At 39.2% G+C, this 23226-nt stretch overlaps 1 protein-coding gene across 1 annotated transcript in view; it reads right to left on the bottom strand.

Moving 5' to 3' along the window:
- Window positions 1-14709, bottom strand: part of LOC110112901 (auxin-binding protein 4) — a 36726-nt gene extending 22017 nt beyond the window's left edge. Inside the window, exon 1 of the mRNA XM_020845289.2 lies at window positions 14483-14709. Coding sequence (XP_020700948.1) covers window positions 14483-14570 — 88 coding nt within the window. The 5' untranslated portion in view covers window positions 14571-14709. The remainder of the gene's footprint in view (window positions 1-14482) is intronic.
- Window positions 14710-23226: the final 8517 nt, after the last annotated feature.

The raw sequence follows: 23226 nt of genomic DNA on the forward strand, positions 1-23226 counted from the left end.
GGTCTCCTCTCTTTCTCTCAAGCTCTCAAGCAAGAAGACAAAAGAAAATCTCAGAAACTTTGTTCATTCAACATTAAGCCAATACAATGCATGAGGCCTCATATAAATAGGCCAAAATGAAAGAGAGAAAAAAAAAGACATAAATGCCCTTCCAGGCTACATAAGCGACTCAATGCCCATAGGGGCGAACTAGGAAAACAGAAAATACAATCATAAAATAAAATGCAAATAAATCAGACGTAGAGGCTCTGAATCGTCGCCGTCGATCTGCGTCTCCGGCGATGGTACACGTGTTAAAATCTGATGTCCTCATCATTCTCCCCAGGTGGGAGAAAACTCGACCCCGTCGAGTAAGTGTCTCTAGAAGTCTCGTACCACTCCAGTAAGTCAGGGTCCAATCTCTGTAGCTCATCTCGGCCAATCCACACGGTCTCTGTCTCCGATTTTCCTGCCCATTGAACCAGATACCTTCGGCGACCACCGTTCTTAGTGGAAATTATGCCATCGCTAAGTATTGCTTCAATCCTCTCCGCGGTAGGTAATATGGGGATTTTTGGGAGTGGAGGTAGGCTGGGGATCTCACCAGGTGGGGACTCACAAGGCTCATCAAGTAAGGGATTGGTGGGGTTAAACTCTGGTCCCTCATAGGTTACAAGGTCTTCAACGTTAAAAGTGGGGCTAAAGTGAAAACCTTCGGGAAGGTCTAGCACATACGCATTACTGTTAATTTTGGAGATTATTCTGAAAGGCCCCGTGCTTCTCGCGTGTAATTTCTTAACGGTTCCTTGTGGGAACCGCTCCGGACGAATCCGAACCATCACATAATCTCTCACTTCAAATTCTTTAAATCTTTTCTTGAGGTCTGCATTAAGTTTATAGCTAGCATTGCTCTATTTAATTCTTTCATTAATTTCTTCGTGCAATTCATGTAAATGTGATGCAAATGCCGATGCGACAAACCTGATGTGCATGATGGCTGAAAAGACTTGGGGTTTACACCAAAGCTTTAAACAAAGACAAACTCGACAAGAAATGAACATGCAAACACACAGACTCACAAGCACACATAGATAAGCATAACGATGGGTTAAATATAAAATGAGGGGACTTAAAGTTTCCAAATTTAAGGGAATTGGTTTAGGGGGAGCAATAAAGACATCCTTAGCTACTAAGGCACTTCCATATAAAGTTTCAGCTAGGGTCGAGGTTAGTCTCCTAGGGGTAGCAGTGTAATCTATCAAATATATCCAACTAGGAGAGGGAAGGTCCTTAACAGGGAAAGACAAGGATGTAGCGGGCAAAATGTAAGATTCAGGAGTATGATAGGACGATTGGTCATCACTCTCAACCATAATAACATAGCCCAAAGAATCACCAGCAGGTATGGGACTCAAAAGTCGGGGTATCGTGTCCAGAGTAGATGTGGGCACAACATGAAAGTTTGGGTTAATATTCTCATCCCAGTCGGTAGGCGGAGTGATGTGGTAAGCCCAATCAGGAAGGACAAACTCTTTCAAAAGTAAATCCAAATGGGCAACGCCTAAAATAGGCTCCAACAAATCAAAAGATGACTTATTGTACAAATTAGGCTCAAAAACTTTCAGACTCAAAGTACAGTCTTCCGAAAGAGACTCGGGTTTGGTTGCGACCCTAAGGTCCATGGGTTCCGTTTCACTTGAATCCGGTGATAAATTCAATTGACTTACTTCCAACTCGAGATTATCTAAGTCGTCATCCGAATTATCCAAAATTAAATCAGAATTATCCAAAATTAAATAAGAATTATTCAAAATTAAATCAGAATTATCCAAAATTAAATCCAAAGTGTTCGAAGTTCGGTTGGTTTCTTCCGAGATCACACTACTATCATCCAAGCATACTTTGTCCAAAGACTTATCCTCAAGGAGACTAGGATCGGGGTGGGCTAAGGTGTCGTCATTCGAAGGTTCTAACTTTCCTAGTTCAGGGTTTAAGTCATTCAGGGGGTCTGATTCAATTACTCTTGTTCCATCCTCAAAGACGTCTTCGTTATCCTTAATATCATTAGCATCCACGAAATGGATGCACTCAGTTTTAGGTTCAGAGGGCGTTTTCTTGTTAATGCACTTCTCTCTCAAAAGTACACTTGCAGGGTCAAGGACTGGAGAGGCTAAAGGTTGACTGGGATGGCTAGTAGTAGGTCCAAGTGGGGAGTCATAAGAGATTGGTCCAACAGAATACCCAGTAGAGGGTCGGCCATCTAGGTTACGTGAGGACCTAAAGGGTGGGGCAGCAACCCGGATGTTACTAATGGGTGGGTGGTCCCGACCATAGTAAGGTCCACGGGTTGTCCCAACAAACGAGGTCTGGTGAGGCTCTAGATGGTGGTCACTAGTAGAGGATCGGTATTTCAACTTAAGTTCTCGTCTCATGTCTCTCCAAGTAAGGTACTCACCGCAAAACTCTCTATGATCTTCCAATTTCATCCAAAATTAAAGAGCTCAACCTTTAAGGTGAGACTTAGCGATCCTAATCTGGTGGGACTCAGGGATATGACAAGATTCAAAATAATCCTCTAGTTGTCTAACCCAATCCCTAAGGTAGTAAGGGTCCGAGGAACCATCAAAGGTGGGTAGACGGTAAGGTGGCTCAAAGTGAAGTCGTTGTGGCTTAAACTCTGGTCTAGGTTGAAAGGCAGAGTGGGATACATAATTCGAGCGGGGATAGTCAACAGGTTTCTACATCATAATTCTAGTCATATTGCCCACTAGGTTAACGATGTTATCTAAACTCTTTTGGAGTCTTATCGGGTCCATTGGGAAGCGTCAAGTGACACTCAAGGCTGATCGGGTGTAAGGGATGTCATATAGACACTAAGTTAGGCTCACTTAGACTCACTACAAGGTGCAGAAAAAGTTCGGACAGCAAGCTACACTAGTGGGTTAGGTATCCTTGTCACTTAGGAAGGTTGCTAGGGTGGCGGACAGCACCTACACGCTATGTTAGGAGGCTTCTAAGGCTTCAATACGCTGCAGGAAAACTAGGGACAGCAACCTAACATGATGGTGTAAGTTGCCTAAGTGTTGCGGGATGGTTGTAAAGAGTGGATAGCAACTTAACAAGGGTTTATGGGCACCTAAGAGACACTAAACAGTGCAGGAAAAGTTCTGGACAGCAAAGTTTTCTAAGGTGGTAAGTGACTTAGGAGAGTGGGTGGGTGGCAAGTGACAAGGTCAACACTTAGGTAGCTAAATATGCTTGATTACAATGAAAATGGCATGCAGAAATATAATGGACAGCAAAGTAAAACAGTGAATAAAATTACCTAGATGATGTTTTGCATGTAATTGACGAATGGCAAAGTAGACTCCTAGGATGCATCTAGCACAAACAAAGCATGCTAGCCATGCTCTGATACCAAGATGATGTGAAACACACATGGGGAAACATGCATTGCACTTTAGAGATTAGTGAAAACTTTAACTTTGCAACATTAACAAAAAAATTTAGCTTACTCAATTAGGATTCAAGAAAATTCGTGATAGATTAAGCGGTAGGCATTGACTACACTTAAGAGTTACAAGAGTCTCGCAAAAGATAACCAAAAAATAACTAAATAATGCAAATAGCTTTCACTAAAGCCACACGTTTAAAATTTAGACCATTCACCTTGAGGTCCGGCAATCTCTCTTTGAAGTGGAGGTTAGCGGAAGAGGGTTGCGAGAAAACTTAGCGATACCACTAAGACACAGGTGATGCCGAGAGGACTCGTCGCCGGTGAGGAAGTGGGAGTTGGAGAAGCGGGCGGATGACTTTCGATGATCCACATGTAGTCAGAGAATTGGTCGTCGAAGGCGTCCACTAGTGTCGGTAAGATTCGATCCAAGTAATCTTCGACGGTATTGTCGAAGCCAAAACCCACGTCAAAGAAAGGCGATTTAAGGACGTGAATGTGGCCGTAGATGTCGAGTTCGATTCCGTAATCAATGGCGGGATCCGCCATGCACCATGAACGTTGAAACCGAGCAATCCTCTCAAGCAACCACGAGAGAGGAAGGGAGGGCCGGTTTTGGGTGGATGAAAGGGGGTCGGCGGTAGGGATAGGGTGAAAGGAGGAAATCTGAAATTAATTTCAGATTTTGATTAGTTTAGGAGGGAATTGATTTGAATTTGAAATTCAAATCAAAGGAGTTAATGCCTTGAATGGAGGGAGTTATTGGGGGGGGGGAGCCATGAGAGGGGAATTAGTGGGTGCTTAGGTGGCAAGTAGAGAGAGAATAGGTGAGGGGGAGGGGGTGGTCGGCCAAGCAAGAGAAGAAGAGAGGGAATTTGATTATTTAGTGGGGCCCATGAAATTAATTAAAACCTGATTTCAAATTTCAGATTTAATCAATTAGGGAGGTTTGAAATTTGAATTCAAACTGAAGGGATTTCATTTAAATCTCTTCCTAAATGCAAGGCATTACTTTAGGAAAGAAGTAATGACGAAATCAAAGCAAGAATTTCAAATTTCAAAGGGGAAGGGGCGGCGGGATTTTCCAGGGAAAAGAGGGCTGGGCTAAAGGGGGCGGAGGAGGCGGCTGACTGGGCCGGCGGCTGGTCCGATCAGAGGCTGGAGAGAGACGGGTGGGGAGGGCCGGCGGGTTTTCCTGGAGGGTTTGGGCGGAGCGGCTGCAGAGGCACGGGAAGTTGGAGAGGAGGTTTGGGTGGCTCGGGTTTGAGAGGAAATGAGAGAAAACAGTAGAAATTTTGGATAAAACCAAGAGCTCACCACGGTGGGCTGTTGGGTATTGCGGGTGGAGCCTCTCCTAGGTCTCCTCTCTTTCTCTCAAGCTCTCAAGCAAGAAGACAAAAGAAAATCTCAAAAATTTTGTTCATTCAACATTAAGCCAATACAATGCATGAGGCATCATATAAATAGGCCAAAATGAAAGAGAGAAAAAAAAGACATAAATGCCCTTACAGGCTACATAAGCCACTCAATGCCCACAGGGGCGAACTAGGAAAACAGAAAATACAATCATAAAATAAAATGCAAATAAATCAGGCGTAGAGGCTCTGAATCGTCGCCGTCGATCTGCGTCTCCGGCGATGGTACACGTGTCGAAATCTGATGTCCTCATCACCTCCACTCTCTACATAAAGAGGGAATTTGGAGGCTTGGACCTTGGGCTAGAAATCAAGAGAGTTCTAAGGCATGAAGAGTCTTGGAGCTCCACTCAGGCACCACCGCCGACGAACCCTCGTCACCCGGCCGCAGTTGTTGGACCTCCGCCAGGCCATCACCATCGGATCTCTATCCTTGAAAGTTGCATATTGCATTAATTTAAAAAGCATAAAAAATGGTACAAGTGAGTACATGTTGGTATAATACCTCTTATTTATGCTCTCCCAAGACAAAAGAACAATAGAGGAAGGAGCTAATCTATGTAGAGCATTCAATATACAATTACATGTAAAAGTGTAAAAGCCAAAAAGAAGCAAAATAAGAACCCCCTCAGTTGGCAAGGTGAATTCCCAATTGTGTTTGTAGTGCATACCAACAAAGTAGAGTAGGGGTCACTCCAGAGGGTGGGGACACCAAAGAAGGGTTTGAAACAGTCATAAGGGTTGGTTCATGTCACAGTACTCTAGCAGAGGTCTAAATAATTTATGACATCCACTATAAAATACCAAGTGGAAACTTACCATTATGCACCCGAGGGGACCAAGTCCCCGCTAGTGATCTCACTAGAAGCATTCTTCCTCTTTATGGGCAAACTGGCAATGGGTCCAAGTTGTTAAAGTGCATTCTCAAAATGTTCTTTGGAGACTCGTTGTCGTTGCTTTTTCAGATTTAAAACTCTGTTGGAGATTTGTTCCATGTCTTGCACCTTGGTGGCAGAGAAAACAACTTGGTTGGAGTTGTATTCAGATGAGGCATTGCTGCCCCTATTGGCTCTAGACTTGGGTTTTCTCTTGTTGGTCATCATAATCCATGGCCCATAGGATTCTTTTGTCAAATCATCACAAGGTTGCAGAATTATGTCCATTTCCTGCACTTTGCCCTTCATTTTAATGTCCCTAGCTAGGGGCAAATTGTTAGCCGCCATTGCCACATCTTCGCCCGACCTCCATCACCCGCCAACTACGATCCTTTCGACCTCCATCGCCTGCTAACTATGGTCCTTCGAACATTCGCCCGACTACAATCCTTCCAACCTCCATCTCCCGCTGACTGCGATCTCTCAGACAACAACGCCCGAGTATGGTCTCTCCGACCACAAGTGCCTAACTACAGTTTTTCTGACCTCAGTCAACCAACTACAGTCCTTCGACTACAATCACCTGACGATGGTCCTTCCGACCTCCATCGCTTGCCGATTACGGTCCCTCCAACCACCATCGCCCAACTACGGTCCTTCCAACCTTCGTCACCCACCAACTATGATCCTGCCCACCTCCATCACCCACTAACTATAGTCCTTTGATCTCAGTCGCCCAACTACGGTCCTTTCGATTATCGTCTCCCGATTATGGTCCCTCTGATCTCCATTGCCCGACTACGGTCCCTCCGACTAAAGTCTCCAGACTACGACCTCTCCGAGCTCCGTCACCCGACTACGACCCCTCCGACCACAGTCATCTACCAACTATGATCCCTCTTATCACAATCGCACGATAAAGGTTTCTTCGACCTCAGTCGCCCAACCACGATCCCTCCGACCACAGTCGTTCACTAACTACAGACTCTCCAACCACCATCGCACAAGAAAGATTCTTCCGACCTCTGTTGCTCGCCGACTACGGTCCTTGAATCACCATAACTTGATTACAGTCCTTCCAACCTTAGTCGCTCACCAACTACGGTCTCTCCAACCACCGCCGTCCACCAACTATGATCTCTATGACCACCATCGCTAGACTAAAGTCCTTCCGACCTCCTTCGCCCACTGACTACAGTCAGGGGCCTCCATCTCCTAACTATAATTGGGAACTGGGTCGGTTTCGGGTTGATGTCAGGTTCTCGGGTTGACTCGAACCCAACCCGAATTTGCAATCGATTCAAGATTTTAAACAAGAACCCAACCTGTTTCCCAAACAGGCCAACCCTAACCCATAATTTTTTAGTCAGGTTCGGGTCGGGTTTTCGGGTTGGGTCAAATATTGACACCTCTTATCCCATCAACCTCTGTCGCCATATGACTATTATCCTTCCGACCTTCGTCGCCCGACTACTACGGTCCCTCCAATTAAAAGCGCATTACTATGATTTTTTTACCTCAATAGGCCAACTACGATCCTTCATTTTCAGCTACCCAACTGCAGTCCTTCCAACAATCGCGCCCGACTATTGTCGTTTGACCTCAATAGTCCGACTACGATCATTCCGACCTTTGCCGATCGTCGGCTACAGTCCTTCCAATCCCCATTGCCCAACTACAGTCCTTCCAGTCCCCATCACCATACTAGGGTCCCCCTAGCCCCATCGCCCAACTACAACAGTCCCACAAACCTTTGTTACCTGACTACGGTGCCAACGACCTCCATCGCCCGCCAACTACGGTCCCTTGAACCTCTGTTGCCCACTACAGTCTCTTCGACCTCAGTCGCTCGACTACGGTCCCTCTGACCTCTATCACCTAACTATGGTCTCTTCAACCACAATCGCCCAACGATTATGGTCCCCCCCCCCAACCTCTGTCACCCAACAACAACCCCTCCAATCTCTATAGCCTGACAACAGTCCTACCGACCAAATGAACAAGCCAATGTTCACTTGAGAACAGCTCTAAATGATATATATTTTCTACATATCCAGCATCTTTCCCCAAGAAAGGGCATTATTTGTAATTAACAACAAACAATAGTAAATTCATTTATAGTGGGCAAGGCCCTATGGTTTTTCTCCTTTAAGGATTTTCATATAAGAAATCTAACGCCTCTTATGATTATTGCACACCTCTCTCATTTATGTGTGTGTTGAATTTTACTGCAAAATTAGTACGATAAACTCTATCTCTCTGCCGCCACGCCGGAACCCAACAATACTATTGCCAACTAAATAACACTCAGCAAAATAAAACCTATGCTTAAATTATAATAGAGAAGCACAACGAGTTATAAATGAAACACTCTCTCAACTTGTCTTCTTCTTCTTCTTCTTCTTCTTTTTTAGAAAAGAAGGTGGCAATCATCCCGTATCGTGTAAAACCTCGTAAAACCTAGCGTGCATAAACAAAATAGGATCGTTGCACACTTCGATGCACAAAAACAACTAAGAAGATAAACTGATTGTGGATAACAGAAAAAACAAAATAAAATAAAATTGTGGGAGGATAAGGAGGTGGATAGCGAACATAAGAAATACTTTAAGGAATAAACACCTTCATTCGGGCCATGATAGAAAGCCTTGCAATATATTGAAAAGCCGAAGAGGAGCAGCAAAGCAAGTACTCAGCTAGCGCAGTCCATTTTGAATGTAGGTTATGATCGCAGGAGGCGGCCAGTTACTAAGGACGGGATTTTGGCTGCGAGACAGCTGACGAGGCGCTCTCCTGCGTACAATATTTAGTGCTGGTGTGTTGAAGCCTGATTAATCATAGGAATAAAGGGGTGTTTAATTGCAGGAATATTTATTGTTCCATATATTTGACCAATTAATCAACAATGCATTTCATGCTCGTTGGTTTATAACCTATTTTCTTTTATTTTATTTGGTTAGTTTTTGTAATTTTTTATTTTAAAATAAATCGAATTACTTTTTGAAACACTCAAATAAATAAATTATAGTCACCGACTAACTTAGCACTGTCGTCATCCTATCAAACCGTCACGAACATCATTGTCGATCGTTATCATCACCGCCATTGATTCTCATCATCATATTGGATGTTGCACTGTCGTCCATCACTACAACTGCCCATGCCACATTGTCATTGATCCACGGTAATATTGATTATCCTCATTATTATATAGTTTATCATGAAATATTCAAAATTAGTCACTTTACTTTTAATATTCCACAATCCTTCAAAAACATTTAATTTAAAAGCTGAACTTAAGAGAGTAGTTGACCCAAATCTTATTTTCTCTCTCTAAAAACTCTCCCTCTCTCTCTATTTGGTTGCCTCACTTAGGAGAATTTTGGTAAAAATGAGGATTTTAATGAATTTTGATACTATGCACTCGAAACAGCGGTGCTACAGTGCTCTTAAGATAGACCACAATGTCGCAGCGTTTGTCAAAATTTTCAAAAATACAAAGAGGCCACCAACTCTAATGATGTGGCCCTCCCAAGGGAAAAATTCATGTTTTTTTTCTATTCATGCACACAAGCCCTTAGAGCCCACTATAGAATATATTTTTAGATATTCACATGCCTAAAGGCATTCACGGACACATACAAGAGGTAGAGATGCGGAAATTTCATTACTCTTACCAAATCAGATAAGAACAGATGCAACTGTACACTACTTCATTAGGTATTACATGCTTTACCTATAATTGCATGTATATTGCCTCTACATCCTTACACAACATATTACCATTAGGGTCATTAATAGTCCTATCCATTAAATCATTAATGAATGCCCTTAAATTTGTTTTATTATAAATATTTTTTACTTTATATCAACTAACTTTTGGATCTTTCTTAAATTAAGATCAAGCCTAGCTAAAAAGTTGCCTCAGAGATTGAATTGAACAAATAATTGGCTTGATGTAGGCATAGCCTAAGCCTAAAATTAGCTTGATGCAGGCATAGTCTAAGCCTAAAATTAGTTCAATATTTATATGACCTTTGATAATTGAACTAAAATCACAACACAATATACAACCATAAGAACCAACACCCTCATAATTGTCAACAAAAGTCCATACATGATGTCCAACTCTGCATCACTTACCAAGAACTCATTTCTAGCTATTGAATTCCTTGATATGCTTGTCCATCTTGCCATACTTCTTCATTTTAAACTTCCTTTTGGCATCCCAAATCGCCTAATTAGACATCTTCTTTGTAGCTAACCTTTTGCCAACTTCTCAAAGTCGGTTCCCCAAACTTCTTTGCCATGTTGATGACTTCCATGGATTTCTTCCAACATGTGTCGAGGCATCTTCAGATGTCCCGTTGAACAACTAATGACATACCTTTCCTAGTTCAAGCACTATAAAGATGTGTCATATCCACCAATGTACAATGATTTATTGAAGTCCTCAACATCACCCTATCAAGTTTGTATACTTCCAAAGCCCCTGAATCATTAGATGGCCCATCATCCACCATTTGGAGATTTGCTCTTAGTGTGATGTGTCTCATTTGACCTATACAATGTCAGCTACTCAGAAGGAAGACATTTATAATCACCTCTTTTATATAACATTGATTGTTGCGGTGCTTTGAATTGGTATGAACCTGATCAGGTAAGTCTTTTGTGTTTAAATTTTCTACACTTTCATTCTACACATGTCTATGAATATTCTGTATGTGCATGAATGCATGAATTCTGTTATAAAGATTGTCTCGAGGGTCTGTGAGAATCAAATCTGAATAAAAAAATTATCCCTTGGAATCATCACGATGCTAAAGGTCAAGTTTTACCAGACTTGGTCTACTCTAGAGCGGTGTAACGCTAGCTATGGGCATTGTTGCACCGTGCTCTCTGTTTGCTAAGATTATAGGGTAGCATTGCGGTGATAACTCTCTAAGCGCCATTGCACTAGCATCAAATATTTTATACAAAATCAAATTCCACTCAAAATATCATTTGCCAAATCAATTTCTCCCCTAGGAAGCCAATTATAGTCTATGTAGGATAAATTCTAGAGAGAAAAAGTCTATTCGAACAACTTCGTCTTGATTTTGTCCATTGGGCCAGTTTGAAAAAATTGTATGGACCAAGACACCTTAAGTTTTGTCTATCTTAATTTTTAATAATTCATAATTTTCAGAATTTTTTAACCTTTTAATTTCCATTTTCACGTAATATTAGGTATATCCTCTCAATGAGTAACTTTCCACCGCGTAACATTTGAAATATTTTAGTTGACAATATTTTATACATTCCAATATTTTATTGGAAAATTTTCATTTAGGTAGTTTTGAAAATATGTCATTTTAATGATTTGCCAAAATATTATGACACCTATAAATTTAACCATGGTATAATAAAAGCTTTCAAAATGTAGTTGTAATAATCCTAGATTTTTAATAAATAGTGATTAGATCAAAATTCATGTAATCTTGAAATTTTGATTAGGAGCACTGCAGTGCTATGCTTGTGAATGTTGCTATGTTGTACTTGAAGACACAATGGCACTACCATCTTTTTCTGAGAGTTCTAGAATGAGCGGCACGGTGGTGTTGGATATGGGCGTTGTAACAACAATCTCAAGGGTTTACAAAAAAATCAATGAGCGCTCGAACGCTGAGGATTTGAGCGTTGTGATGTTGGGTCACAAATTTAATTATTTAAAAACTAAATATTAAATTATATTTATGTATAGCCTATAATACCCAAAATTCAGGTAAATAAAATAAAAATTTTATTAAGAAAATTATTATCTTATTTTAGCAATTATTATTGTTAATTAAATCTTAGTATTTATGTTAAATAATAAGATCAATTTAATTAAAAAATTTCCCTAATTCTAAATAGATGAGTTTGTTGGCTGTAAGAGTGAGTTATAGGAGCAGTTATCTAGTGGGGCTCTCTTCCAATAGAATTTCTATATGCAAATCATAACACACATTAAAGCTTGAAATCTTTGAATATTTGTGGTGCTAAAAATTGAAAGTTACAAGGGTTTGTTACCTAATATGCTAGCACATGGAGTTATAAATGCCTGAATTCTGATATATGCTGGGAGGTATAAGAGCTTGAAGGAAATGTTATATTCTGAGAAATGAATATAAAGAATTTATTTGTCACAACCTGGCCTGGATACGCAAAATTAACGAGACGGGAACAAAAAGCCAGACGATTGTAAAATTTCATTCAATTTCATGAGCAATTTAACATTCAGCTTCTCAATACAACTGAAGTACAAAATTTTCATAAAACTAATGATACCATTTTTTTTATATAAATATTTATATCAATCATAAATTACTTATTTTTATTTGCATGGCATTGTCTTTTATAGACATATTCCTCCCTTTCAATCATTTCTGCTTCTCTGGAGACTTACCTGAAAATGTTAGTTTAAAGGGTTGAGTTTACAATGTAAACTCAGTGGGTAATAATCATTAAATATACAACAATTAGTCATATAAATAAACATAAATCTTTCTTATTTAACTTTCTTACATATTTATGCATATTCTTTCATGTACTATAAATTTTGTAATTTATTTTCATATAAATTACTTCATATTATGGAGGTCAACTTTAGAGTCTAAAGGCTTTCGCTTGAGTAGAACTAAAACTGAATATATTGAGTGTAATTTTAGTAGCAATAGACTTAGTGAAATGATTGTGACTTTGAGCGATCAAGTCATTAATAAGAATACACATTTTAGATATATTGGATCTATTGTTCAAAGTGATTGTGAAATAGATGGGGATATTATCAGCAGAATTCAAGTTGGATGGTTGAAGTGGAGGAATGCATCAGACTTGATTGTGAAATAGATTTGGTATCTAGGAGCTTTGTAGGTAGAACTCTTTTTAGGGCATCTTCGCTCAATTTGCTTGTTGGTCAGTTGGCATCCTTTCCAGGTGACAACTTCTCATTTTGTCAAGGGTCTGTATAACACATCGCATGAATGCATATATGGAGGCAAGTGAGGATTCATTGAATATTTGGATTTCATTATAGTCGTATATGTTTATTTTCCCTTTCCTTTTATTCTTTCAATGGTGAGCTTGTTATGATGAGAACTTTTCGAATTGGGGTGTGGCTCGCCTTAGCTACATGGTAGGGAGGGAATAAGGGGCAGACCTCGCTAGAGAGGCAACTTTCCTTCGCTTGGTGGCTTTGGCTCGCTCGTAGATCTTGACTGTCAGGGGGTCGAAGCTCTCCTATAATGAGTAGTTCAACTTGTTTTTCTCGCTTGAAACTTGCTAGTGACTTAGTTATTTCCCACCATTATTGGTCACGCCTGTTATTGCAGTTTGTGCATATAAGACTCATTGGATCCCTTTCTTTTAGTTATATCAGAAGCTCGTCTATGCATGTGGTCACGCACCAATTCTTAGCATCCCAAGTTCCATGAGCGCTCGGGGAAACCGTTATATATGGGTGAGTCCTTTATATTATTTTTAGCTTTCAAGGTTACGGGAGTTTCTCAAGTGCTTTTGAAGATTTCAAAACTATTTTTTACATGAATGACTCACTCGTTAATGAGAAAATGAAAGCGACGAAGGAAGACTTCTTATTGCCTTTTAAGAAGAATACAAATATAAATGCAATATATGAGTATAGAGGGGTTTCCCTTTTATGGATAAAATATCATGAGGTCTTCAACGCTCCATATTCTTGGCAGCTCTCATCTGCTATGTATTTGTGGCTAATAGGTGTTGGAGCCGAGTTGTGCCTTGATGATGTAGAGACCTTCCCAAGTAAGGGTATAAGTGACTCAAATCGACTCGTGAGCCGGCTCGAACTCAACTCGATAAATGGCTTATGAGCCAAACTCGAAGAGCTTACCTGTCAAGCTTGAGCAAGCCCTAACTCGACTCATTATATTGCAAACCGGCTAGTTTAAAAATATGAATATAAAATGCATTTAAAATATACTAGTATTCAATATTTTAAATACAAAGTTGTTATAAATGCTTCTAAATTACATCTCATTTTCTAATATTAAGTGATTCTTCGTTATTTTTCTTCTAGTTTCTTATTTTTTTAACGTTTTATTATAACAATTGCTTGAATTATAAGCATTTTCTCTCTTTCAAAATAAACGGAGTCGGCTCGAACTCGATTAATTAATCAAGCTCAAGTCTATGATGTACTCTATATGATATGTATTTTCTACATTGAGCCAGTGTCTTTCCCCAAGAAAGGGCATCACTTGTAATCAACAACAAACACTAGCATATTCATTTATATTGGGCAAGGCCCCATGAGTTTTCTCCTTTTAAGGATCTTCACATAAGAATTCTAGTATATTATGATTATTGCACCATCTCTCTCATCTTTATGTGTGCTAAATTTTCCTTAAACTCTATATCTCTCTCCGCCGCAGCGCAGGCACGCAACAATACAATTGCCAACTAAATAACACTCAGCAAAATAAAACCTATGCCTAAAGTATAATAGAGAAGAACAACGAGTTATAAATGAAAACCTCTCTCAACTTCTCTTTTTCTTTTTTCAGAAAAGAAGGTAGCGATCAATCCCGTATCGTGTAAAACCTAGCGTGCATAAACAAAATAGTATCGTTGCCCACTTCGATGCATAAAACAACTAAGAAGATACACAGATTGTGGATAACCGAAAAAATAAAATAAAATGAAATTGTGGGAGGAGAAGGAGATGGATAGGGAGCATAAGAAATACTTTAAGGAATAAACACCTTCATTCGGGCTGTGATAGAAAGCCTCGCAAAATATTGAAAAGCGGAAGAGGAGTAGCAAAGCAAGTAGCCGGCTAGCGCAGTCCATTTGAATGTAGGTTATGATCGCAGGAGGCGGCCGGTTCCTAAGGACGGGATTTTGGCTGCGAGAGGACTGACGAAGCGCTCTCCTGCGTACAAAATTCGAACAATTATTACTTCGTCCGACCGGACGCACGCAGAGGAACGTCCCGACAGAAGCCAAATCCCGTCAAAAAAATTAGTTGTACCCAACAAATACCGAGCAATACCAAACAATAAGGAGGAATACCATCATTTGAAGGGCAAATTATTGGGTCAGGTGACCGGAGGCGGAATATAAGTTCGGACATCCAATTAAAATTTGCCGCGTCACCTTGCGCTTTAGTTGCGCTTTTTGACTTGCGCTTTAGTTGCGCTTTAGTTGCGCTTTGGTTACGCTTTAGTTGCGCTTTTTGACTTGCGCTTTAGTTGCGTTTTACCTGCGCTTTAGTTGCGCTAATTTTAAAATAATATTTTATTAATATCCGGACCTATCTCTGCGTTCGGTCACCTGACCCAATAATTTGCCCATTTGAAGACCTAATACCGAGTTATACCGAGCTAAACCGAGAAATACCGAGTTATACAAAAGTTGTACCGAGTATTTCCTAGAGAAACTCGGTACAACTCGGTATTTCTCGGTACAGCCCGGTATAACTCGGTATTGGTCTTCAAAGAGCGGTATTCTTCGTTAATATCAAATAATACCTAGTTGTACCAAGCAAATACCGAGTTTTTTGGCGGGATTTTGCCTCCAACCGGACGTTCCTCTACGTCCTTACACCGGACGTAATAAAAGTTCAGAAAATTCAGTGCTGGTGTGTTGAAGCCCGATTAATCATAGGAATAAAGGGATGTTTGATTGCATCAATGTATTTCATGCTCGTTGGTTTATAACCTATTTTCTTCTTCTTCTTTTTTTGTTAGTTTTTGTAATTTTTTATTTTTAAAATAAATCAAATTACTTTTTAAAATACTCAAATAAATAAATTCTCACCACACAACTCTCCTTGGCCTATTGGTTGAAAGCTTAGGCTTCCAACTAAGAGGTCCAAGGTTCGAGTCCTTGTATGTGTTGTGTGTGTGAGTTTGCCTTAAATGGCCTAATTGTCCCAAATAAAAAATAAAAATTCTCACCGACTAACTCAGCACCCGTCGTCATCCTATCAAACCGTCACGGACATCATTTTCGATCATTGTCATCACCACCATTGATTCTCATCATCATATTGGATGTTGCACTGTCGTCCATCACCACCACTGCCCATGCCACATTGTCATTGATCCACGATAATATTGATTATCCTCATTATTATATAATTTGTCATGAAATGTCCAAAATTAGTCACTTTACTTTTAATATTCCAAAATCCTTCAAAAACATTTAATTTAAAAGCTAGAGTTAAGAAAGGAGTTGACCCAAATCTTATTTTGCCTCTCTAAAAATTATCTCCCTCTCTCGTTTTAGTTGATTGCCTCGCTTAGAGGGATTTTGGCAAAAATGAGAATTTCAATGGATTTTGATACTTTTATAAAAATTTGACCTTGCATCGCAACACTCAAGACAATGATGCTACAGTGCTCTCAAGATAGACCCCATGTCGGGCTAAGCCTTCTGGGATGTATGGAGGAATGCGAGGTTGCCGACATGTGTGTGAAAGATTGGTAGAACTTGTTGTGTTAGCAAGTTCGTTGTCTTGATGTGATTGTAGGTGCCTCCATGATGAAGGAAAATTAATCTCTATTTGAATATATTCGAGTTAAACACATTCGCCTAGCGGTGGATCTCGATGGAGAAGAATATCCTTCTGTGTTGTTAGTGTCGGTTGTCGGGTCTCTTGCAAAAGTTGAAGGATATCGTTCTGAGATTCTTCCATCTTTTGGATTCGCCCCTCTAGGGAATGTCTTGAGGTTCCTTCTCAGCAGCATTTTGCCCCCAATGATAAAAAGAGAAATATTGGACGCCCATGATTCATAAATTTGTGGGAGTTGGAGCATGAAGGAGCTCCCAAGATACAATTGATATGTCTGTTAGCCATCGAAACAACACTTAAAATTATGGGATAGTTTTTCCCACAGATAACGTCAAACTGTTGCATGCTAGAATATACGCAATGATAGAATTAGAATTTTACGTCTCAGCATTATACAAATATTCAGCACACAAACATAAGAGAAATAAAACACCGAGATTTTTACATGGAAAATCCTATAAAGGGAAAAACCACGGGGCCACACCCAATTGAAAGAATTCCACCACTGTTTTCTTGAGTTACAAGAAACCGACTCATCCTTAAAATTTATAGCGATCAGACTAAAACAATCAACTCTTAGGTTGAAATTCAGTTGCAAACGGATATAAAAATCATGGCATCATAAAACTAGTGTTCGTTGATTGTAAGACAGAGTTCTAGCATTACTGGAAGTCGGACAGAACTCCAGCGTTAGTTTAAGAATGGGCGGAATTCCAGCGTCACTTGAAAGTCGGACGGAACTTTAGCGTCACTTGGAGTTCGGACGGAACTCCAGCATCACTTGAAAGCTGGGAGGAACTCCAACGCTACTTGGAGGTCGGACAGAACTCCGACGTCACTTGAAAGTCGGGAGGAACCCTGGAAGTGGTCGAGAAGGAGCTTCTTCCTTCTCTTCTCTCCTTCTCTTTTTCTCTTATCTTCTTGCTCGGATCCCCTCTTAAGAGAAATGAGGGCTATTTATAGTTTTATGAGGATAGCATGTCCAGTAAATAGGAGGAAGATCGGGCATAAATTGGGAGTGGTTTGAATGGACGGCCGATGTTGAATCCCTTGATCATGAATCATTTTTCAGGGATTTGAATGCTCTAATGATATCAAAATTTGACGATCTTGGGTTCGTTAGATTTGTCTCGTCGAGCTGCTCGATTCAATTATAAGCATGCCATATTTGGAAACTGTTTGGTAATTCAAATTATGGATTGAACCTTCTGAATGTGCTTCGGGTCTTTGATTTGAACTATTTTTTGCTCGGATTTAGTAGAATTTGGTGTAGTTGGGTTTGTGTCTTTGAGATGCTCAGTTCGACTATATGTTTGCTGAGATCGGAGTTCATATGGTCCTAGATTTAATTTTGGAAGTTTCCAACTTGATTTTGCCTCGAGATTTGTGCCCGATCAAGAGAATATTTTTATGATGTATCATGTATAATAAAAGCTTTCAAAATGTAGTTGTAATTATCCAAGATTTTTAATGAATAGTTACTATATCAAAATTTCTGTAATCTTGAAATTTTGAATAGGAGCGCTGCAACAGTGCTATGTTTGTGAGTGTTGCTATGTTGTACTTGAAGGCATAGTGAAACATCGGAGTTCATATGGTCCTAGATTTAATTTTGGAAGTTTCCAACTTGATTTTGCCTCGAGATTTGTGCCCGATCAAGAGAATATTTTTATGATGTATCATGTATAATAAAAGCTTTCAAAATGTAGTTGTAATTATCCAAGATTTTTAATGAATAGTTACTATATCAAAATTTCTGTAATCTTGAAATTTTGAATAGGAGCGCTGCAACAGTGCTATGTTTGTGAGTGTTGCTATGTTGTACTTGAAGGCATAGTGAAACTTTCCTCTTTTTTAGAGAGTTCTCGAATCAGCGGCATGGCGGTGTTGGACATTGGCATTGCAACAGCAATATCATGGATTTACAAAAAATTTAGTGAGCGCTCAACGCTAAGGATTTGAGTGTTGTAATGCTGGGTCACAAATTTAATTTTTTAAGAGCTAAATATTAAATTATATTTATCTATAGCCTATAATACTCAAAATTCACATAAAGAAAATTATTATCATATTTTAGCAATTATTATTGTTAATAAAATCTTAGTATTTATATTAAATGATAAGATCACTTTAATTAAAAAAAAAAAATTCCCTAATTCTAAATAGATGAGTTTGTTGGTTGTAAAGGAGTCGTTATATGAACAGTTATCTTGTGGGCCTCTCTTCCAAAAGAATTTCTATATGAAAATCATAACACATATTAAGGCTTGAAATCTCTGAATAGCTATTAAATATTGAAAATTATAAGGGTTTGTTACCTGATATGCTAGCACATAGAGTTATAAATGTTTGATTCTGATATATATTGGGTGGTATAAGAGCTTGAGGGAAATTATATATTATGGGAAATGAATATGAAGTATTTATTTATCACAACTTGGCATGAATACACGAAATTAACGAGGCGGAACGAAAAGCCGGACGGTTGCAACATTTCATTCAATTTCATAAGAAATTTAACATTCAACTTCTCAATAGAACTAAGGAGCCACAATTACCAAATTTTCATAAAACTAATGATACAATTTTTTATCTAAATATTTATATCAATCTTAAATTACTTATTTTCATTTGCATGGCACCGTCTTCTATAGTCATACTCCTCCCTTTCAGTCGTTTCTACTTCTCTATAGACTTACATGAAAAGGTTGAGTTTATAATGTAAACTGAGTGGATAATAATCATCAAATATACAATATTTAGTCATAAATAAACATACATCTTTCTTCTTTAACTTTCTTACATAATTATTATATGCATCTTCTTTCATATACTATAAATTTTATAATTTATTTTTTATATAAATTACTTCATATTATATTCATTTTGGAGTTATATTAATTGTCTTGTAATGTTTCTTTTATCTTCTTTATGTCCGATCTCTGTTCCCGCCTCGCACTTGCGAGCTAACCGGGCCGGGTCGTGACAGTCTTATATATATTTTAGAAAATTTTAAATATACATTTTCAAAATTATGCTTTCTTCTTCTTTTCCATGTAGATAAATTTATATATACACACATTTCATATATTACGCATACGCACATGCGCACGCGCGCGCGCACACACACAGATATATATATACTTATAACTTTAATGATCTTATGAATATATTAACCTTCAAATAATTGTAATTGAATGAATAATCATGAGACTGTATGAAATAAAATAAAATCATAGAATATTTATAAAAATAACATCATTTACCCCACTTTGAATGTTTTGGCTTCAGCTCCTTTCAAACTTTCGACTCTTGAGACAATCTTCCTCACAACAATCTAAATTTACTGACAAACATATAACTATTACCACATTTTAACTTTCACTATTTTCATATAAATATTTCTTTAAATAAATTCTTACCTCAAATCTCCCTTTTGATATATATTATTAGTTTCAGCTGTCACCTTCATACATCAAGTTAACCAATTCTCCACTGTTCCAAAATTACCTTTAATTTGCATTAATCATTGCTAACAATAACATTAAGGAATTAACTAATATAATTACAACACCTATTAAAAATCTCATGCACTTATAATTATATCAATGTTTTCTTATCTTTCTCTTTAAATTAAAATTTTCACCCACAAAATTTCTTCAAGCATGAACTTCCTTCTTATTGAAATTCAGATATTGTTACTTTCCATCAAAATAATAGGTTTGAGCAAAAAATAAAATTGAAACTCTGAAGTTCACTTACATTTCCATTGGCTTTTGAAAAGAATGAATTTCCAACTCAAATTCCTTTTCTTTCTTTCTAAATTTATTCCTCCCCGCATTCAAATATCGTCCTTTTGCCCTTAATGAAACATCCCTCGATGTTTAGATGAAGTAATACGAAAGAATTATACAAAATAGATTTTTTTTTACAAATAAACCTCCTTTCTTCTTCTTCCTCTTGTTCACTACCTTTTCTTCCAAATTTTGCTTCTTTAGCCATAAATGAATGAAGAGGAGGAAGTCACACTTAAAGAGGAGCCTTTTACTTTCATCCCGTTATATGATCCTTTGCCCAAAATCGCGAACCGAGCCTTCCAATCTCACCCTCACTTGCGTTCGGCCCGCTTATGTGGCGACTTTGCCCATTGTTCCATCTCTGCTAGTTCGCGGAGTTTAGACATTAGGTATGGTTAAACCGGGTAGTTTAAACTGGTTCTTACATTATTATTATGATTGTTGCGTCCAGGAGTATTCGCGACGGTAGAGAAATATCATATTTAACGTCTTAGCGTTGTACGAAATCCGACACGCAATCAGATAAGAGAGAGTGTGTAGCATTCACATGAAACACCAATGTTTTTACATGGAAACGCCCTGAAAAGGGGGAAAAAAGTAAAAAACCATGGGGCCTAGCCCAGTTTGATTGAATCCACTAGTATTGTAGTTGATTACAAATGAGGTCCTTCCTTGGGGGAAGGCCTTAGCTTGATGTACATCTTGTGGAGTGCATTACATGATGTTAATATAAAGAGTCATTGTTGACATGTTCGTTTGGTCGGAAAGACCGTAGTCGGCGGGCAACGGAGGTCGGGAGGCTTGTAGTCGGTGGGCGACATAAGTAAGGAGGATCATAGTCGGCTGGCAACGGAGGTCGGAAAGATTGTAGTCGGCGAGCGACAGAGGTCGGAAAGACTGTAGTCGGCGGGCGACGGAGGTCGAAAGGCTTGTAGTCGGTGGTGGGTGACGGAGGTCGGAAGGATTGTAGTCGGCTGACGACGGAGGTCGGAAAGATTGTAGTCGACTGGCGACGTAAGTAAGGAGGACCGTAGTCGGTGGGCGACAGAGGTCATAAAGACTGTAGTCGACGAGCGACATAAGTAAGGAGGACCGTAGTCGGCGAGGGAAGGAGGTCGAAAAGACTATAGTCGGCGGGCGACATAAGTCATTAGGACCGTAGTTGGTGGGCGACGGAGGTCGGAAAGACTGTAGTCGATGGGCGATGTGAGTCAGAAGGACCGTAGTCGGCGGGCGACATAAGTCAGGAGGACTGTAGTCGGCTGGCGACGGAGGTCAGAAGGACAGTTGCCTTGCGACGGAGGCTGGAAGGACTATGTCTGAAGATGAAGGTCAGAAGGACGGCGTCTGGTAGAAGTCCAACAATGGAAAGAAATTCATCTTCGGATATACGTCCAGCGAAAGTCTGTAATTAACCGATAGAAGTCCGGTGTCTGGTAGAAATTTGGCGAAGAGTGAAGGTCTGACGTCGGGTAGAAGTCCGACGTCTGTTGGTGGCCGAGGAGAACTCCGACATCACTTGGGCGGAGTTTCGACGTGAGGAAGGAACTCTGTCATTAATTGAGAAGAATTTTAGCATCTCATGGAAGTTGGGCAGAATTCAGGCCTTCTCCCAAATATCCGGCAGAATCCCAGCGTGTTCTGGCGGCGGGAAGAACTCAGACGGTGGTCGAGGAGGAGCTAATTCTCCTTCCCCTTCTCTTCTTCTTCCCTTCTTCTTCTTGCTTTCGTCTCCTCTTGGACTCTTATGAAGAATGAGGGCTCTATTTATAGTTTTTTCTAGAATGGCATAGCCCGTAAATAGGTGTGAGATCAGGGGTGAATAGGGAGTGGTCGAATGGACAGTTGATGTTGAATCCTTCGATTGTGCACAGTTCGTTGGACAACTGAAGGCCTTAGTGATGTCGGAATTCGGTGATCTTGGGCTCGTTGGATTCGTCTCGTCGAGCCTCTCGATTTGAGTATAAGATCGTTAAAATCAGAGATCGTTTGGTAACTCAAATTGTGGTACGAGCTTTCCAACAGCACTCCGGGCGGTTGATTTGGGCTCACTTGGACTCGGATTGAGTTGAATTTGTTGTTGTTGGGTTTGTATTTCAAAGAGGATCAGTTCGACTATAAAATCGCTGAAATCGGAGCTCAGGTGCTCTCAGATTTAATTTTTGAAGTTTTCAGGTTGGGTTTTGCCTCGAGATTCGTGTCCGGTCAAGATATTTTCATGATGACATATCAATGATACTATTATACTTCTCTAATATTTTGATAATTATGATTTGTGCATTAAATCTGTTCTTTATTGCTTTGTAGGTATTTGCTTATTCTGAGCAAATTGGTTGGACTTTGTACATATGAATTTGTTTTACTCTCCTATCTATGCTTTATTATTGGTAGCTATGATTATTAAAGACGGAGTAGGTATAATGTTGCCTATTGAATTGTGGTTGATTATGATTTCTTTTGCATTTGTTTTAGGTATGAATAAGAGGAAGAGGGGGGCTGAGTAGAGAAAGGAGTCCATATATGTCTATTAGATATATTTTGACAGCCATGACTTTTCTTTGTGATATGTATTGTTTATGTCATGTATTTTGTTTGTATATAAATTATTTTGATAGTAAATATTTTTTAGATAAATGAAAAAGGATTTTGATGATAAGTATTTATGTGTTTTAAATTAAAATTTTAGTGGTTGTGCAGTCTATAAATTATTTGAAATATAATTGAATTGGATCTTAGGATCTCCATCCTTCCATGATCTGGCGCGATATGACTCATTCTCACTATGGGTTATATTGGGTCGGGTTGGGACAGTTTAGAGGAACATGGGTCCAACACTACGCATACTTTTAAGATACAAATCCATCCATCATCAAGCATTATTAGAGCCACAAAAATCTCACTTGTGATTATATAAACCCTCCTATATACTTAGGTCAAAGTAATTTATCAATTAAAGGCGCCTTCTTTGCCCTTATTTCATATGAAAGAATAAACATTTTTACTATAATGATATTCATACGTCTCGCATATATTAATCCCACGCACTTGGTGTATTCATATCTTCAATGTAAACATAATAATATTTTATTGAAAAAACAATTCTTAGGACAAATTTTCTTATTATAAGCTTTGA

Source organism: Dendrobium catenatum, unplaced genomic scaffold, assembly GCF_001605985.2.
Source record: "Dendrobium catenatum unplaced genomic scaffold, ASM160598v2 fragScaff_scaffold_908, whole genome shotgun sequence".
Lineage (NCBI taxonomy): Eukaryota > Viridiplantae > Streptophyta > Magnoliopsida > Asparagales > Orchidaceae > Dendrobium > Dendrobium catenatum.